The sequence below is a fragment of the Podarcis pityusensis genome (genome assembly GCF_964106645.2).
Source record: "Podarcis pityusensis genome assembly, chromosome: 14".
Classification (NCBI taxonomy): domain Eukaryota; kingdom Metazoa; phylum Chordata; class Lepidosauria; order Squamata; family Lacertidae; genus Podarcis; species Podarcis pityusensis.
The window spans coordinates 10,597,417-10,614,290 of NC_138039.1; the positions used below are offsets into that span (position 1 = coordinate 10,597,417).

Here is a 16,874-nt window from a genome sequence, read left to right on the forward strand (position 1 = left end):
TGCAACAACCTGGGATGAACTCTTTCCCAGCTGCCTACAATCCTTTAACACAGGTGGGGGACCTGTGGCCCTCCAGGTGCTGTTGGACTCCAACTCCCATCAGCCCCAGTCTGCTTGGCCAGTGGTCAGGGGTTATGAGGATTGTAGTTCAGAAACCACAGGTTCCCCACCTCTTTCCTTAGCATGAAGTCTGGAGACATAATCTTCACCAGTCTGCAAAGCTTGGCTGCTCTGCCTGCGGAGTTAAAGCATATGAACAAACAATACTTCCTTATTCAGAATCAGATCGTAGGCTCAGAAGTCTATTCTGACATGCAACAGCAAACCAAGGTAGCATGTAGGTGCTTTCCAGCCCAGTAATAATAATAATTTTATTATTTGTACCGCACCCAACTGGTTGGGTTGCCACAGCGCAGCTGGAGATGTCAGGAATTAAACCCAGGGTGTTTGTGCCCACAAAACATGTGTACTGCTATGGCCAAGGTTCTTGTTGCTATGCAGTGAGAAACACACACATAAGATGCTGTTTCATCACAAACCGATGTGGAGAACTGATTGCAAGCTTGGAAAGATGAGAAGCTGGCATTGCAGAGATTCATCCATCCCTGCATGCAAAGCTGGGAATTTCCCTGTTTTCCGTTTATGATTAAAAGACCTTGTTGGTTTTGTTGTTCATTTGTTAGAAGTACATTTGTCTTGTTAAGCGTTGTTCTCATTAGTCCTGTTGCCATGTGTTCTCATTGTCATGGACTGCTTGGCATGGTTTGGCAGCTCCCGGCAGAGGAGGAGCAGATGGTGAGGAGCTAGAGCAGGCACCCCCAAACTCAGGCCCTCCAGCTGTTTTGGGACTACAACTCCCATCATCCCTAGCTAACAGGACCAGTGCTCAGGGATTATGGGAGTTGTAGTCCCAAAACAGCTGGAGGACCGAGTTTGGGGATGCCTGAGCTAGAGGGCTGGCAACCAGAGATGATGTCCAAGAGAGGGAAGCAGATCTGTTGTTTCTTTTTACTGCCTCTCCTACCCAGAGTGCAGTGCCTCAACAGGAAGTAGGAAGGACTCTAACCAGGCAGAGGTGTCTGTGCAAATTGCTATCGTTTGGGTTTCCTTTTTCAGTCGGCAGACTCTCCCAGCAAGTCTTCCAGAATCATTTTTCTCAGTTTAGCTCATCTGTTGGTGAATTCCCATGTGGGAATAAACACCTCACCCATTCCAGTTCTGCTTAAGTATTTACTGAAGAATCACATTACAACTTATACAACTGCTGGTCTAAGGAAAATAAAGTAAAACTATGTACAGAGACTCATTCCTCCCCTTTGGACAGAGCAACAACCCATTCCTTTCTTCCTGAGCATGTCAAATAAAGAAGTCTGTTGCTGGGGAAGATCTATTGCTGGGAGAAAACCTGTTGCTAGGGGCAAAACTATGCAAGGATCATTTAAAGTCTATTTATAGATTACACTAACAAGAGGGAGAGGCTGAACAATAGGAGGTGGCAGAGGGACAGGACATAGTCATGCCATCAAAAGCCTGGCACCAAATTCATAGGTGAAGTCGGATGCATCTGCCCAGACAGATCACATGTAAGGGGAGGGAGCATGTCAAGGGGAGAAGAAGGCTGGAAACTTTCTCCATAACATATAGTGTTATCTCTATGAAGATTTTCCCCTTTATGAGCCTCCAAACTACCTTGCAGTCTGAAATGGTACAAAACATGGACAAGTTTACTATCTCAGTGAGGCCAGCTCCCATCAGATGTCAAGGAAATAAGCAACTATCCTACTTTTTAAAAGGCATCTGAAGGCAGCCCTGTTTAGGGAAGTTTTTAATGTTTAATGCTGTATTGTGTTTTTAATATTCAGTTGGGAGCCGCCCAGAGTGGCTGGGGAAACCCAGCCAGATAGGTGGGGTATAATTAAATTATTTATTTATTTATTTGGCCTGAAATGACTCAGTAGCTGCTAAGGATATAAGGCAACAATAAGGCTCCTTTGAACTCTTACGACCTGTGAGAGGTCTGTTTTGGGAACTATTTGGGGATCCATTCTTTCAGAATTGGACATTCCTTTTATATAATTCTCCAGTTGCTTCTCTCCAAAGAACATAAGGCAGCATAATCCTTTGAATTATCACTCAGAAGTAAGCTCCACTGTGCTCCACGGAGTTTCCTCTCAGATGTGCATTGGACTGCAGCCTATTATTCTATGACTCAGTTAACCAGGAGCAGGAAAGCAAAAAAAACCTAATGTTGAAGGGAACCTTCTTGTTGTTCCCCTTCCTTCTACCTAGATGGCAGTGCAGCTCATGCTATCTGATCTTTGTTCCCTGAAGGTTACGTTTTCCTGTATTTCAAACATCAATAATTCCTTTTCATAAATGCGATAATCTCTAAGGAGAGAATTCGAAGAAGGGTGGTTGTCATAAATAAAGGGGGAAGCATTCTTAAACTGAACAGGAGTAAAAGACTCTGCGTTTTCCGCATTTCGACAAAATAGTTTGAAAAGAATGAAAACTTATATTATTTTGGCTGCCAGAACCTGTGAATTTGTACTTCAGTCTTGTAAAAAGATACGCAAACACTCCAGGGTGTAGCTACAGGTAGTGTGGAGGAATCCAGACTATGGGTGCTTGAGAAAGTCATTCGCTATGCATTTTGGAGCAAACTGATCTGATCTGCTCCTCACGGATCTCTGTATGTGGTTTTGTGGCGCAGTCTCCAGTTCTCTGGACTTTTCTGCTGAATGTTTCCATTGCTTACAGTTTTTAAAACGTTTTCCCAGGGGTGACGTTCAAGTTTTCATAGGTAGCAACAGCTGCTCTAAGTGGAAAGAAAGCACAGCAAATACAAGCTGGCAGCTCATTCTCTCAGGAACTCGGATGAAACAAAAAAAAAAGATGGCTGCCACAGGCTACTTCAAGGAACTGTTTTACCTGAGGCAGGTGGATGAGAATGTCAAATCTGAAAGGCAGCCCTTGAACTACCTTGTGAACCTGTAATGAGTTTTCTTTTCTTTTTTTGTTTACAAAATTCTCAGCTTGCAGGACAGCAAAGACCCAAAAGCGATGCCATACCCTCCAACATTTCTCCGATGAAAATAGGGACGTCCCATTCCATAATGATAATTTACTATTTATACCACACGCATCTTATTGGGTTGCCCCAACACTCTGGGCAGCTTCAAACATACATAAAAACATAATACAGTGGTACCTTGGGTTAAGTACTTAATTCGTTCCGGAGGTCCGTTCTTAACCTGAAACTGTTCTTAACCTGAAGCACCACTTTAGCTAATGGGGCCTCCCACTGCCGACGGAGCACGATTTCTGTTCTCATCCTGAAGCAAAGTTCTTAACCTGAGGTAATATTTCTGGGTTAGCGGAGTCTGAAGCGTATGTAACCTGAAGCGTATGTAACCCAAGGTACCACTGTAAAACATGAAACATTTTTTAAAAAAACTTCCCTATACACAATTGCCTTCAGATGGCTCGGGGGATTGGATAACTCTGTACCCTCCAACATTTTTTCAATGAAAATAGGGACATCCTAAGGAAAAGAGGGACATTCTAGGATCAAATCAGAAACTGGGACGACTTTTCTAAATTAGGGATGTCCCTGGAAAATAGGGACACTTGGAGAGTCTGTGATGCTGACATCGAACAGAAATTGGTTTTCATTCATCCCTAGCCAGAAACCCTCAGAGACAATATTGGCCTCCCCATTATATTTTCAATTGTCATGCAACACTGGTCCTGAGAGATCTGCACTGGCTCCCAGTACATTTCCGAGCACAATTCAAAGTGTTGGTGCTGACCTTTAAAGCCTTAAACAGCCTCGGCCCTGTATACCTGAAGGAGCGTCTCCACCCCCATCATCCAGCCCGGATGCTGAGGTCCAGCGCCGAGGGCCTTCTGACGGTTCCCTCACAATGAGAAGCGAAGTTACAGGGAACCAGGCAGAGGGCCTTCTCGGTGGTGGCGCCTGCCCTGTGGAACGCCCTCCCATCAGATGTCAAGGAAATAAACAACTATCTGACTTTTAGAAGACATCTGAAGGCAGCCCTGTTTAGGGAATTTTAATGTTTAATGCTGTATTGTGTTTTTAATATTCGGTTGGGAGTCGCCCAGAGTGTCTGGGGAAACCCACCCAGATGGGTGGAGTATAAATATTATTAATTATTATTATTAAACATATGAGGAAAATATCTGTAAAAGTAGTGTAAGGGTTCTCATGGGCATCTAGTTCACCACAGCAAGAACAGGATGCTGAGCTATATGGGCCACTGGACTGATCCATAAAGTTCTTACGTTCCTGTGCTCCCCTCACACAATTGTTAATAGCTTGGAAGCCATCACCTGAAGTCTGCAACATCCCCACATGCAGACAAGCCAACAAATTCTCAGAAGAAGAACAAAAATCATCAAAAAAATATGTCCATACAAATAAATTACAGAGGGGCCTTCCTTACTAGTACCGATTCCATTACTCATGCTACTTTGCTCAGCAATTTTAAGTCCTCATCTGGATACTTTGTTCAGGCCTGGGCCTCCCATTTGAACTTTGAAAGGGTTAAGAGAAAAGAAAACTTACAAAAATGACGAGATTTTGAAGAGAAAGACTGAGGGAACTCAGGATATTTACCTCATAGGAAATAAACAGATGGGAGTTGTGAGTGGAGAGAGGAAAGGCACATCGGCAATTCCCCAAATTTTGGAAATGCTACCAGAAAGCAAATGGAGAGGAAAACATTCATTTATACAGGACAGCTCCATGTGAGATTATATTTGTGTGTATTGCTCAGCTGAATGGATCTTACACCCAAATAAATATGCATATGTGTCTACTCAGAGGTAAGGCTCATTGAGTTCAATGGAGCATAGTGCCAGGCAAATGAGTATCATATAGAATTGCAGCCTAAAATACTCAGTTAAAAATCATTAAGGGTGTTAAACTATTTCTAAATCTCATTTAGAAGTAGTAAAATGGAATTACAGTGGTGCTTCGCAAGACGAAATTAATCCGTTCCGCGAGTCTCTTCGTCTAGCGGTTTTTTCGTCTTGCGAAGCAACCCTATTAGCGGCTTAGCGGATTAGCGCTATTAGCGGTTTAGCGGCTATTAAAGGCTTAGCGGCTTAGCGGCTTAGCAGCTAAAAGGCTATTAGCGGCTTAGCGGCTTAGAAAAAGGGGGGGGAGCGAAAAAAATCTCAAGACTCGCAAGACATTTTCGTCTTGAGAAGCAAGCCCATAGGGAAATTCGTCCTGCGAAGCGCATCGAAAAACGGAAAACCCTTTCGTCTAGCGGGTTTTTCGTCTTGCGAGGCATTCGTCTTGCGGGGCACCACTGTATAATGCTTAGCTCTCAACTTTACACTAGGGTTGCCATATTTCAAAAAGCTGTGTGTGTGTGTGTGTGTGTGTTGTTGCACCTGTGCAATAAGGCAGCTTGCCTTCTCATTTGTGCCAAAAGTTGCCCTTTGCTGTTGAAAACCAAACACCATAACCAACTTTGATACTACAGCTTTGTAAATACAGAATACCTATTAACTCTTTTTAATGTGCCCTTTCAAAATAAGTTTATAAAAGTATATGTTGTTGATGGAAACTGTTAGGGCACTTCCTGGCAATTTGATATTGTGAGCGGGCTTTCTGGGTTAGCATTGCCCCCAAATCTCTCGAATCTTAAATGCAGAGAATATTTTGCCCCTGTTTGTAGGGCAGTCCTTTTCCATCTCTCAGGTGACCGACTGCCTTGCTTGGAAGCTACCAGGACACTGAGCTGCAAGCCCCAAAGGAACAGCAGACAAACAGAGTCAGGTCAGTTTTCTTGTTTCAAGTCACTTTTTCTTTGACATCCAACCCCTCTCATGTTCTTTCCCTTTTTCTCTCTTTTTATAGCTTCTCAGCTGCCTTTTGACTTTCTCTTCTGTTCTTCTGTATACCTGAGCCTCTTTCCCAGTCTCCTTGTCTGTCTTCACCTTCCAAGGTGCAGAACTGGCGTTTCGTAGCAATCTCTTTTTCCCAAAAGTAAACCTCTTAGAATTAGTGGTGGAGCTGAGAAAAATAGCTACTTGCGATTCTCAGAACTTGACCTTCAGAGATTTTGCACAAGGTAAGTCACAATGTGAAGTTTACCTTTTCATTCCACTACCATTTTTTAAATGCTTGCAAATAATATTTGGTTTGTTGTTTGGTCTTCTTTATTGCTTTGGTTTCTTTCAGTCAAAGTTTCTGAAGTAAAACAAGGTGTTGCTGAGCTGCTCAAAAGGAAAAGAATCAAATCCTTCCGTTTCCCATTCTTTTAATTTTTATTTTGACATTTGGCATCAAAAAAATAAGGGGCTTTCTAACATACAAGGACATAAGTTGTGTGACATAAATGAATATAATTCCAAATGGTATTCATTTGTAGAGATGATGGAAGCAAAACCTGTGGTTGGGAAGAGAAATCAGGAACGTACAATATATTTTCTGGGAATGCTTATAGTCCATGAAAATGTCAGAAATTCAGCTAACAAACTTTCAAACTGGCTCAGTACATAGGGTGGCCCTGTGCCCTGCTCTACGGAGGACAGCCCTCTATTTGCAGGTATCATTTATTTATCGGTTTGTTTATTATTTATTTGTAGCATTTTTAGACCACCTTTTTCTCCAGTGAGCTCAAGGTGATGTACATGCTACTTCCCTCTTCTCATTTAATCCTCACAACAACCCTATGAGGTAGGATAGGCCTAGTGGCAGTGACTGGCCTAAGGCCACCTAGTGAGCTTCATGGCTGGTTGAACACTCTAACCACTACATCGCACTGCCTCTGGGTTGCCCAGTCCAAGCCTGGCTTGAAACTAAGGAATCATACAAAGGAGGAGAAGGAACCCTCGTAATTTTCTATCTACAGCCAGCAGACTGAGTATGCAAGGTGCCTGGTGCCTTTTCCACTCAGATGAGATGCACTGTACTTAAATTATATAAATTATTAGTTTGCAATATGCATATACAAATTTCATGCAGATTGATGCCCTATTTTTTGGGTGAAACAAACCCTCTTTTTCATCCCTGGGTGTCAAGCCACCTTATCATCACCACATAGGACAGCGATGGCACAGATTCCCTTCCCAGCTCTCTCTCTCTCTTGCATTCCCTAGCACAGCAGTTCCCAAACGGTGACCCATGGGTGGTCTGCAAGCATCATTCAGACAGCCCATGGCATTTCTGTGGTTTTGTCGCTGGCGACGGGCTGGACAGCACGTCAGTTGCATTAAATACTCATATTTATATTTTTCATTATATTTTTTATTGCTCCTTTCGGTTGCGTTTAATTGCATTGCAGTTTGGATTCTAATGCAGCAATACACAATGTGTAAGAAATAAAAGTAGCACAGTTCATCGCAATTGCTACAACAAGCAGGAAAATCGTTCTGTGTGCTAGGGCAAGACCTGCAGCAATTTTCAGGTGGTCCGTGGTGGATGGGGAATTTTGGGAAACATTGCCCTGGCACAGATATATGGGTGGGACAACCATGGCTGCAAAACAGAACTGCTACTATTAAGTACAGCAAGTAGCCCTCTCAACTGATCTCTCCCCCCACCCTCCATTCCCTCCACCACCCCAGCCCTGCAGAATTTTGAGAGCTCCTTCTCACGGGCAATCACATCTGGGAGATGCTGAGGACAGATATCTCTCTGTGTGCACCTTTATCGTTGCTTCTGGGTTGTAATGCCAACTGGAGATCAGTGCAAAGGCTTCCACCGGGGCACTGTTTCACTCAAACAATCCAGTGATAAGGCTAGGAATTCATTCCCACTGCTGCTTTGAACTCAAAAGGCATATAAAAGCTTGCAGTAGTTTTACCTTCTTTGTTTCAGGATCTGCTATCAAAATAATCGCCGAGAAGAAACCTGATAGGTCTTCGGAGTACAAGTTGGATTGTGTGTGGTGCTTTTTTTCCTTCCTTTTTTTAAAAAAAGAAATTCCCCTGTGTATTCTGTGATTTGGAACAGCCTCGGGATTTCTTCTTTGATGCACAGTTTTAAAACAAAACAAGATTCTAGTCCTCACTGTTGCAAAAGCGAAAGAAATAAGTGTGTGAATGGGGAGCAATGCATGCTGAAATGTTAGAGGTGTCAATTGTTTGTTTGTTTGTGACATTCAGTACCACCCCCATAACATAACATTTTCTGGATGGCTTACAACTATTTGTCTCCCACTGTTGTGCCAATAGAAGCTTTCATTCTAATGGAGAGGAGTCAAAGTGGGTTTGAAACCCCATCAAGAGGCAAAGGGTTAAAGCTCCCTCACCCAGTTCAGAGACTATTTACTATAATAAATTTAAAGAATGCTAATTGAAGGAATTGTGTCACATCTACAACCCTAAAAATTATATTTCAAGCCCATTATTTATTTATTGTTGCTGGGAATTTTATACAATGAAATATAAAGGAAAACAGTAGATACAGGAGTGAACAAGGGAGGCTACAATCCCAGGCTTGCTTACTTGGAAGTAAGTCTCTTTGGACTCAGTGGAACTTATAAACATGCATAAGTAAGCATGCATCGGATTGCAGGATTGCTTTGAAAGATGAGTCCACTCTGACCACTTTCATCTGCAGAATTGGCACTTTTACGAGCACCATGTATGTTTGTTCTGCCCTTGAGAGGTATCAGTCATTTAATGTGGCAGTACTTATTCTCTGGAGCTCCCCGTCTATTGATATTAGCCTTCATTGCACCATTTTTGAAATCCGCTCAAAACCTTTTGGTTTAGGCAAGCCTACACTGGCATGCCACTTTTACGAAGCACATTTGCTTCCAAAACTGTTGATTTTATCCATATTTCGATAATGTCTAAAAGCAAGTCTGGTAATTCTACTGGTATTTTCTTCTGAATACTTTATATTATTTCATGTAAACTACTTAGAGGGCTATTGTTGTTTTATTAAGTGGTATATAAATCTGGTTAAATAAAAATTTAAAATGCAGAAAAGCAGGAAAGGCAGAGGACTGAATTTGTCAGTGGAGGACTGGATTTGCAAGCCGTGCCGTGCAAATTAATAGGGCAAAGGCAGAAACAAGTACAACTGAGTTCATTGTAAGGGAAACTGAATACCTATGAATGACACAGATGTACTGGAGAACTCCCCATGGACTAGCGGAAAGGGGAGTACAGGTAGCTTTTCCACACAGCGAAGATGGATGGGTCTAATAAATCAAGCTGGTTCCCAAGATCAGATGCTCATAATCTTCAATCACACTATTGTTGAAGTTATTTTATGCTCCATGATGCATGGGACGCGGGTGGCGCTGTGGTCTAAACCACTGAGCCTCTTGGGCTTGCTGATCAGAAGCTTAGTGGTTCGAATCCCCGCCACAAGGTGAGCTCCCATTGCTCTGTCCCAGCTCCTGCCAACTTAGCAGTTTGAAAGCACACCAGTGCAAGTAGATAAATAGGTGCAGCTGCAGCGGGAAGGTAAATGGCATTTCCATGTGCTCTGGCTTCCGTCACGGTGTCCCGTTGCTCCAGATGCGGTTTAGTCATGCTGGCCACATGACCTGGAAAGCTGTCTGTGGAGAAACGCTGGCTCCCTCTGCCTGAAAGCAAGATGAGTGCCACAACCCCATAGTCACCTTTGACTGGACTTAACCATCCAGGGGTCCTTTACCTTTAAGCTCCATGATATTTTTGATCCTGTTCAGGTTGGCTTGCAGGAAATGGTAAAACTGTCTTATTCAGCTGTTTAATTTTTTATGATGGATCGATCGATCGATAGATAAACTTTCCTGGGCAATTTGTTTGAAGAGTAGTGGCAGTAATTTATGTAATAAACAAATAATAGGGCCAGCCCACATTTGGAAAAAATGATCAAGCCAGGTGAATTTGGTTTAGCCTGGGATCTTACACGTACAAAGCCAGGGGCAGGTCCTTGAAACACAATTAACTCACAAAGAAAACTGGGCTGGAAGTTGATCCTCATATTTTTTTAAATTTTTTTTTAGTTGTAGACTGGGCCAGCCCACACATGAGGCAAGGTGAGGCAACTGCCTCAGGCAGCATGATACACAGGGGCAGCAGATCCTGATGTGGATCATCATTTGCCAATTGTTCCAGACATATATTTTCACTCACTCCTCCTTCCCTGGCAGGGAGGGAGGTGCCATTTTGTGGTTCACCTCAGGTGCCAAAATGTTTTGGGCTCGCCCTGGTCGTAGTAATACAAGTTCTTGTTGCAGGTGGCCAGGACCATGTTAGGAGAGACATTCCCTCCAATTTGAGAGAGAAAGGGGTCGTGGTGGCTGGTGCCCACCGGGGCTAGTAGGACGAGAAGAGGGACCGGTTGTTAAACCGCTCTGGGAATTAGAGCTCTGTGGGGGGAAAGGGGGTCTCCAGACAATGGTCGGCAGCTTTAACAAACTACAGTTCCCAGGATTCCGTGGGGAAGCCATGACTATTGAAAGTGGTATGATACCGCTTTAAATGTATTGTGCAAATGGAGCCTGAGTAACATATGTTAACATCAAGCATCAAAAGAAAAAACTGTGTGTGTCCAAGCTCTTAAATTTGCTGCAATTAAAAAAAAACAAAAACTACCCAAATTTTACAATCAGGCAACACTACAGTGGCAACAAGCAATGCAGATATTATTTTGTTCAAATCACAAAGCTGGGCGAAACTTCTTTCTTCCTCTTTCTTTTGCAATCTGGCTATCTCAACACCATAAAGCAACAGGGAAAATGACCCCAACCCTGAGGATATTTTTCTTCTTGATGTTAACAAATCCTATAGAGGCTTCGAGTCATCAGAACATCAGTCAAGGTAAGATGAAATACTTTTGTGCCTCACAGAGAGATTCTGTCTGTGAAGAAATTTACAGCCTATTAAAGTGGAATCCAGTAATACTGAGGAAAATGAAGCAAGTTTCCTACTAAAATAAGGGCAGTGCAATCCTATTCATTAAGTAGAAAAACAAACAAATAAATGGTGGCAATTCCACTGAACAGACTGAGGGTTGAACTGCCCTCATTTAAAAGGCTGGATAGTGTTTTAAGAGATGAGATGTTCTTTTGAGCAGGAACATTTAAATGTGTAAATTGTATGTCTTTTTCACAGAGCTAATTTTCAAAAGAATTATTTCCTGCTAGCTAGAAGTTACTGGCACTGCCAGTAGAAACCCCAAAATACTGTGTGTTTTTTAACAGTATAATTTGTGAGTTTGGACCCATCATGCCAAAAATCAGGCAAAGTCACACCAAAGTCACATTTTGGTCTGCCATCGTCAGGGGCGCTGGTGGTTGCTCACGAGTAAACATCCAGGACTCCGACCTGCTTTTTACAGGTTTTATTTAGTGCAAACTATGTACAGTGCAGAAACCCAAAGTTCATGTCTGTCTCAGTCACTTGCAAATTCCGGGAGTGGCTCCTTCCTGCCCCCCCCCCAGCATAAGAACTTAGATACCCCAAATCTCCGCCTCCTTTCTTTACGTTTGACCCCCTTGCAAAAAGTAGGTGACGGAAGCGGCATGTCTGTTTCCCGACCAGCCTGACTGGGCGAGGTGCTAGGGCTCCACAGTAACCTCTGTGAACCTTTGCCTCACTTCGCCCCTCCTTTCTACCTCCGCTTCACCAGAGGCCTCACTCTTTCCACTCCCTGACGAAGTGTTACTGCTCAGCAATGGTGGAGGCTCCCTGTACGCTTCTGCCCCCCTCCCCCCTTTTGATGGCAGTACCCTGGCAGCCATCTTGATTTAAAATGGCGCCCGGTATGCAAGCAACAATGAAGACTGCCACCCCTGCCTTGTGAATCCTCATGCTGAGTTTGGCAACGATATCCAGAGAGCCCGTCAATGTGAGAAAGCATACTGAATTCGCATTTCAAAATAGCACCGGGTGCCCAAATGGTAACAGTCCACCTTCCCCATATCAGGAGTGATTGTGGCAAGTCTGGTGATTATATATTGAGAGGCAGACAAACTTATAGAGGACAGGAAGACAGACAAACTACTTTCCAAAATATATATAGTAGATTGGGTGTTCTTTTTCCATCATTAAGTAGTTTTCAATTTCATTGTTCCGCAAGGGACAATGGCAATAAAGGTATCGTATCGTATCGTATTAAAAAAAAAATGCAGAATCTTTTGCAAAATGATCTAATTTCTCTGGCCCACCTTAGACTCCTTCCCAAACCTTTACTTGAATTGCATTATACCGTATTGGCCCGAATATAAGCCACACCTGCAAATAAGCTGCACCTTTAAAATTCGGCGGCTTGGGGGGAATTTGGAAAAAAAGTGTGGCTTATATTTGGGCCAATACAGTATTAGCAGATATCACTAATATATACAATGTTCATGATGTCTTAGTTTCTGTGTTTCTGGCAGTGCAGTTCTATGCCTGCCTACTCAGAAGTAAGCTCCATTGAGTTTCATGGGACTTGCTCCCAGGTCAGTATGCGTACAGCAGTGCAGTCAAAGCAGTTTCTATTAACATTTTTTTGTACTGTTTCCTCCTTCAGATCTGCCTCCACAGCTGCAAAGAACCGTGGTCAGTATTTTTACGGTACTTGATATTTTTAGCTACATTCCACAATCCCTGTTATTGCATGCATTTTGTATTCTTCTATTTCTTTTTTTAAGGAAGAAGTCATAGCTGGAAAGTATCTAAATGGTAATTGTGGACTATATTTGCATTTATTTTTAAAAATCCACTTTATAATATGAAAGAAAGTATTAACCTTTTGGATTATTTCCCCCCTTTTTAGCTCTCCTTGATATACTTCACTTTCAAAGGTAACATCTGATTAGTGTTTACTGTATAGTAGAATAGTGGAGAGTGTCTTGGGCTACCTGGGAATTTGTAGAGACAAAAAAAAATGTGGTATTTACTGTATTTTTCCATGTATAAGACTATATTTCCCCCCAAAAAATTTAAGTTTAAAATGTGGTCATCTTATACACGGAATGTTGCAATTATTTATTTCTTTATTTTGGGCTAAAAAAATAGGGGACGTCTTATACGTGGAAAATATGGTAAATGGATAGTGAGGTTTGTGAGTTTGGCCCAGTTTGGCCTAAAATGGGGCAAAGTCACACCAAAATAATGTTTTGGCCCATCACCTGGATTCCAAATGGCACTTGACATCCAAACATCAATGCTGTTAAAGGTAAATAGTACCTAGTAATTCAAACTATATAGCTATGTTAGTATGAGGATGTACTAGTTATAGAAACATTACAATTTCAGAACAAATTATTGAATATACTTTTTTTGCCCCTGTTTTCTTCTATAGCACTAACATGTGGACAACTGACCTGCCTGACCAAATCATGGCAAGCCTCCATGATCAGGATATTGAAATTACTGCTAGCAGTCTACAGGTTTGCATCACTCTAATATCGCTGCTATTAGAATATTTCAGTAAGGTTGGGTAGGCTGCTGCTGGTCAGTGGTGGAATAAAATAAAAATTCCTAAACTCCAAACCTCGAAGTTGGGCAAATACCTATATGACAACGGATGACAATGTCACAAATTTGTAGGAAGCTTTTGAGTTCTTCAGATCTCTTCATTGGAAGAACTCATAGCATAGCAAGGAGGGTAGCCAGCTACTTTATTCTGAGACAGACCATTGACCTATCTAACCCAGGGCTGTCTACACTGACTGGCAGTAGTTCTTCAGGATTTTAGAGAGGGGTCTCTCCCAGCCCTACCTAGAGATTCCAGGGACCTTCTGCATGCAAATTCAGAACGCTTGTCAGGATTTTGTGACAATTGGTTGGACTATTTTTTATGTTCCTTCATTTCTTTTTGAATTTTCTTGAGTAATAGAAGAATCAAACAAGAAAATTCAAAAAGAAATGAAGGAACATAAAAGGGAGACAGAAAAAATGAAGGAGGAAATAAGAGATTTGAACAAATCACAAGAACAGATTGAGGATAGCTTAGCTATGACAGAAATGCGTCAGAAACAACTCAATTTAAAATTCAGAGGAGTAGAAGAAGAAATTAATGAGAATATAAAAGAAAAAATGATAAGAGAATTAGCAAAATGGTTGGAAATAAAAGAGGAAGAAGTAGCTTGTACTGTAGAAAGCGCATTTAGAATAAGGGTGAAATCCCAGCAGCTCAAATTTAAAAAATCTCCTGGTGATTGTTTGATGATTTGCAACTCAATTGAGATGAAAAATATGATATTAAGAACAAGTTACCGGAAAAAATTAATAATTGAAAACAGAACAATTATTATATACAAAGAAATACCAATTAGACTTTTGCGTAAAAGACAAGGATACCGACAAATAGTAAGTGTTTTACAGAGAAACAATATACAATATAGATGGGAGTTCCCCGAAGGAATTACCTTCTATTATAAAGATAAAAGATTCAGATTGACAGATACACAAGAAGCAGAAAAATTTTTGAGAAGATATGAGAAGGAGCTTGGAAAGGGGAAGAAAGGTACGGAGGAGGAGGGAGATATACAGAAAGGAGGAAGGAAAAGAAGGCAAAAAACACAGAGAAGCAAAAGAGAGAGAGAGAAGAGGAAGAAGAGGTAGTGGAAGAGGAAGGAGCAGTAGGTGGAGAAGAAGAGGAGGAGGAAGAAGAAGAGTTAACGGAGAAGAGGTCGACTAGAATATAAATTAAAGTCGAACAATATAATGTCGTTAAAGGTTCTGTCCTGGAATGTAAATGGTTTGAACGAAAAATCTAAAAGGAATAAAATTCAAAAGGTGTTAAAGAATAAAAATTATGACATGATCTGTTGACAGGAAACACACGTGGCAAAAAAACACAAACATATACTAGCAAATAAAAGGTTGGGGGTAGAGTTTGTTAATTCAGACACTAATAAAAAAAGAGGAGTTGTGATATATGTGAAGGAGAAATGGGACCCAATATTAATATGTAAGGATGACGAAGGAAGGATCTTATGAGTACAAATCAACCATCAGGGAGAAAAGATTAACATTATAAATGTCTATGCACCAAATATGAATAAAGCTGAATTCTTTAAAAAATTGGAACAAATGTTAACAGAATTGGAGGATCATAAGATGATTTTACTTGGAGATTTGAATGCCGTGCCAACACCTGAATTAGATAGAAGCGTGAAAAGAAGAAAACTTAAGCAGGGGAAATTACCAAGAACATTTAATAATCTGGTGGAAAATCTAGATCTGATAGACAACTGGAGACATAAAAATCCAACACCGAAACAATATACACACCTGTCAGAACCACATCAAAGTTGGGCCAGGTTGGATCAAATATGGGTCTCAAGAGAATTAACATTAAGAGCACTTAAATGTGAAATCCAACCCAGAACTCTTTCAGATCATAGCTCAGTAACGTTGGAGATAAAAAACAGATTACAAGGAACATACAGATGGAGAATGAACGATTATCTTTTTGAAAATGAGGAAATAATTGAGAAGGCCAAAAGAACGTTAAAAGAATATTTTGAGATGAATTTAAATAAAGAGACTAATATAGAGATAGTTTGGGATGCCAGTAAGGCAGTGTTAAGAGGATTTTTAATTAATCAGAACAGCTATAGGAAAAAGTTAAGAGAGCAAAAAAAAGAAGAAATACTCAATCAATTAAGAGATTGCGAAAGAAAACTAGCAATAAATCCAACTGAGGAGCAGGTTAAACAAACTTATAGAATATTACAAACACAATACTCAAATTTAGTAGGCCAAGAAGTAGAATGGAGAATCAAGATATAGAAGCAAAAATTCTTTGAATCAGCAAATAAAACCGGAAAATTACTAGCGTGGCAATTACGAAAAAACAAAAAACAAAATATGATCAACAAATTAAGAATAGAAGAGCAAATTGTGGAAGAACCTAAGAAAATAAAGGAAAATTTCATCAAATTTTATGGTAAATTATACAAAAGAGAAAAAGAAGACAGCACAGAAATAAAGAAATATTTAGAAGAAAATAGACTAAAAGGATTAACAGAAGAAGAAATAACACAATTAAATAATCCTATAAAAATTGAAGAAATCCAGGATGCGATAAAAAGAATGAAATTAGGAAAGGCTCCAGGGCCTGACGGCCTTTCAGCTAAATACTACAAAGTTCTAGAGGAATATTTAGCCCCAGTGCTGTGCGAAGTAGCGAATAACATCTTAAGCGGCGGAAAGACACCAGACTCATGGAAGGAAGCCTATATTACATTAATATCTAAGCCAGACACAGATAAATTAGATATGAAAAACTACAGACCAATATCATTATTAAACAATGATTATAAATTATTTGCGGAAATAATGGCCAACCGTCTTAAGAAATGTTTAAGAAACCTTATCCATACAGATCAAGTCGGATTCTTACCCAATAGACAATTAAAAGACAACATAAGACATATAATTAACATCATTGAATATCTAGAGGCCAAGAATGAAATACCTGTGGCACTAATTTTTATTGACGCCGAAAAGGCCTTTGATAATGTATCTTGGCAATTCCTTGTAAGATGTCTAAAAACAGTAGGGATAGAGGGCGCCTTCCTGGAAGGGATAAAAGCTATTTACTCAAGCCAGAAAGCAAAATTGATTATTAATAATGATTTAACTGATTATTTCGAAATTTCAAAGGGTACGAGATAGGGGTGCCCTCTATCACCTCTTTTATTTATAATGATACTAGAAATTATAGCAAATAAGATAAGAACAACTCCAGAAATACGTGGAATTAAAATGGGGAAAAAAGAATACAAACTGAAAGCATACGCTGATGATCTGATGGTATCATTAGAAGATCCACAAAAAAGTGTCCATAAGGTAATAGAATTGTTTTTTAAAAAAATAATCTTTATTGCTTTTAAAACTTACAAGAAAAGAAGAAAAAAGAAAATAGGCGAAAGAAAAAGACAAACTAGAGC

The 16,874-nt window shown here is 40.6% G+C and overlaps 1 protein-coding gene across 7 annotated transcripts in view; it reads left to right on the forward strand.

Moving 5' to 3' along the window:
* The first annotated feature begins 2,338 nt into the window (after positions 1 to 2,338).
* The window catches only part of OTOA (otoancorin), a 53,672-nt gene continuing 39,136 nt past the window's right edge, over positions 2,339 to 16,874 (forward strand). Inside the window, exons 1-7 of one of the 7 annotated variants that reach the window (XM_080980950.1) lie at positions 2,339 to 2,993; positions 5,712 to 5,812; positions 7,859 to 10,803; positions 12,500 to 12,528; positions 12,621 to 12,651; positions 12,746 to 12,773; positions 13,274 to 13,361. In XM_080980950.1, coding sequence (XP_080837076.1) covers positions 10,620 to 10,803; positions 12,500 to 12,528; positions 12,621 to 12,651; positions 12,746 to 12,773; positions 13,274 to 13,361 — 360 coding nt within the window. In that variant the 5' untranslated portion in view covers positions 2,339 to 2,993; positions 5,712 to 5,812; positions 7,859 to 10,619. Of the gene's footprint in view, positions 2,994 to 4,181; positions 4,849 to 5,711; positions 6,112 to 7,290; positions 10,804 to 11,471; positions 11,886 to 12,499; positions 12,529 to 12,620; positions 12,652 to 12,745; positions 12,774 to 13,273; positions 13,362 to 16,874 lie in introns of those variants that run through there. The other 6 variants (XM_080980952.1, XM_080980949.1, XM_080980953.1 and 3 more) reach the window with 6 other exon arrangements.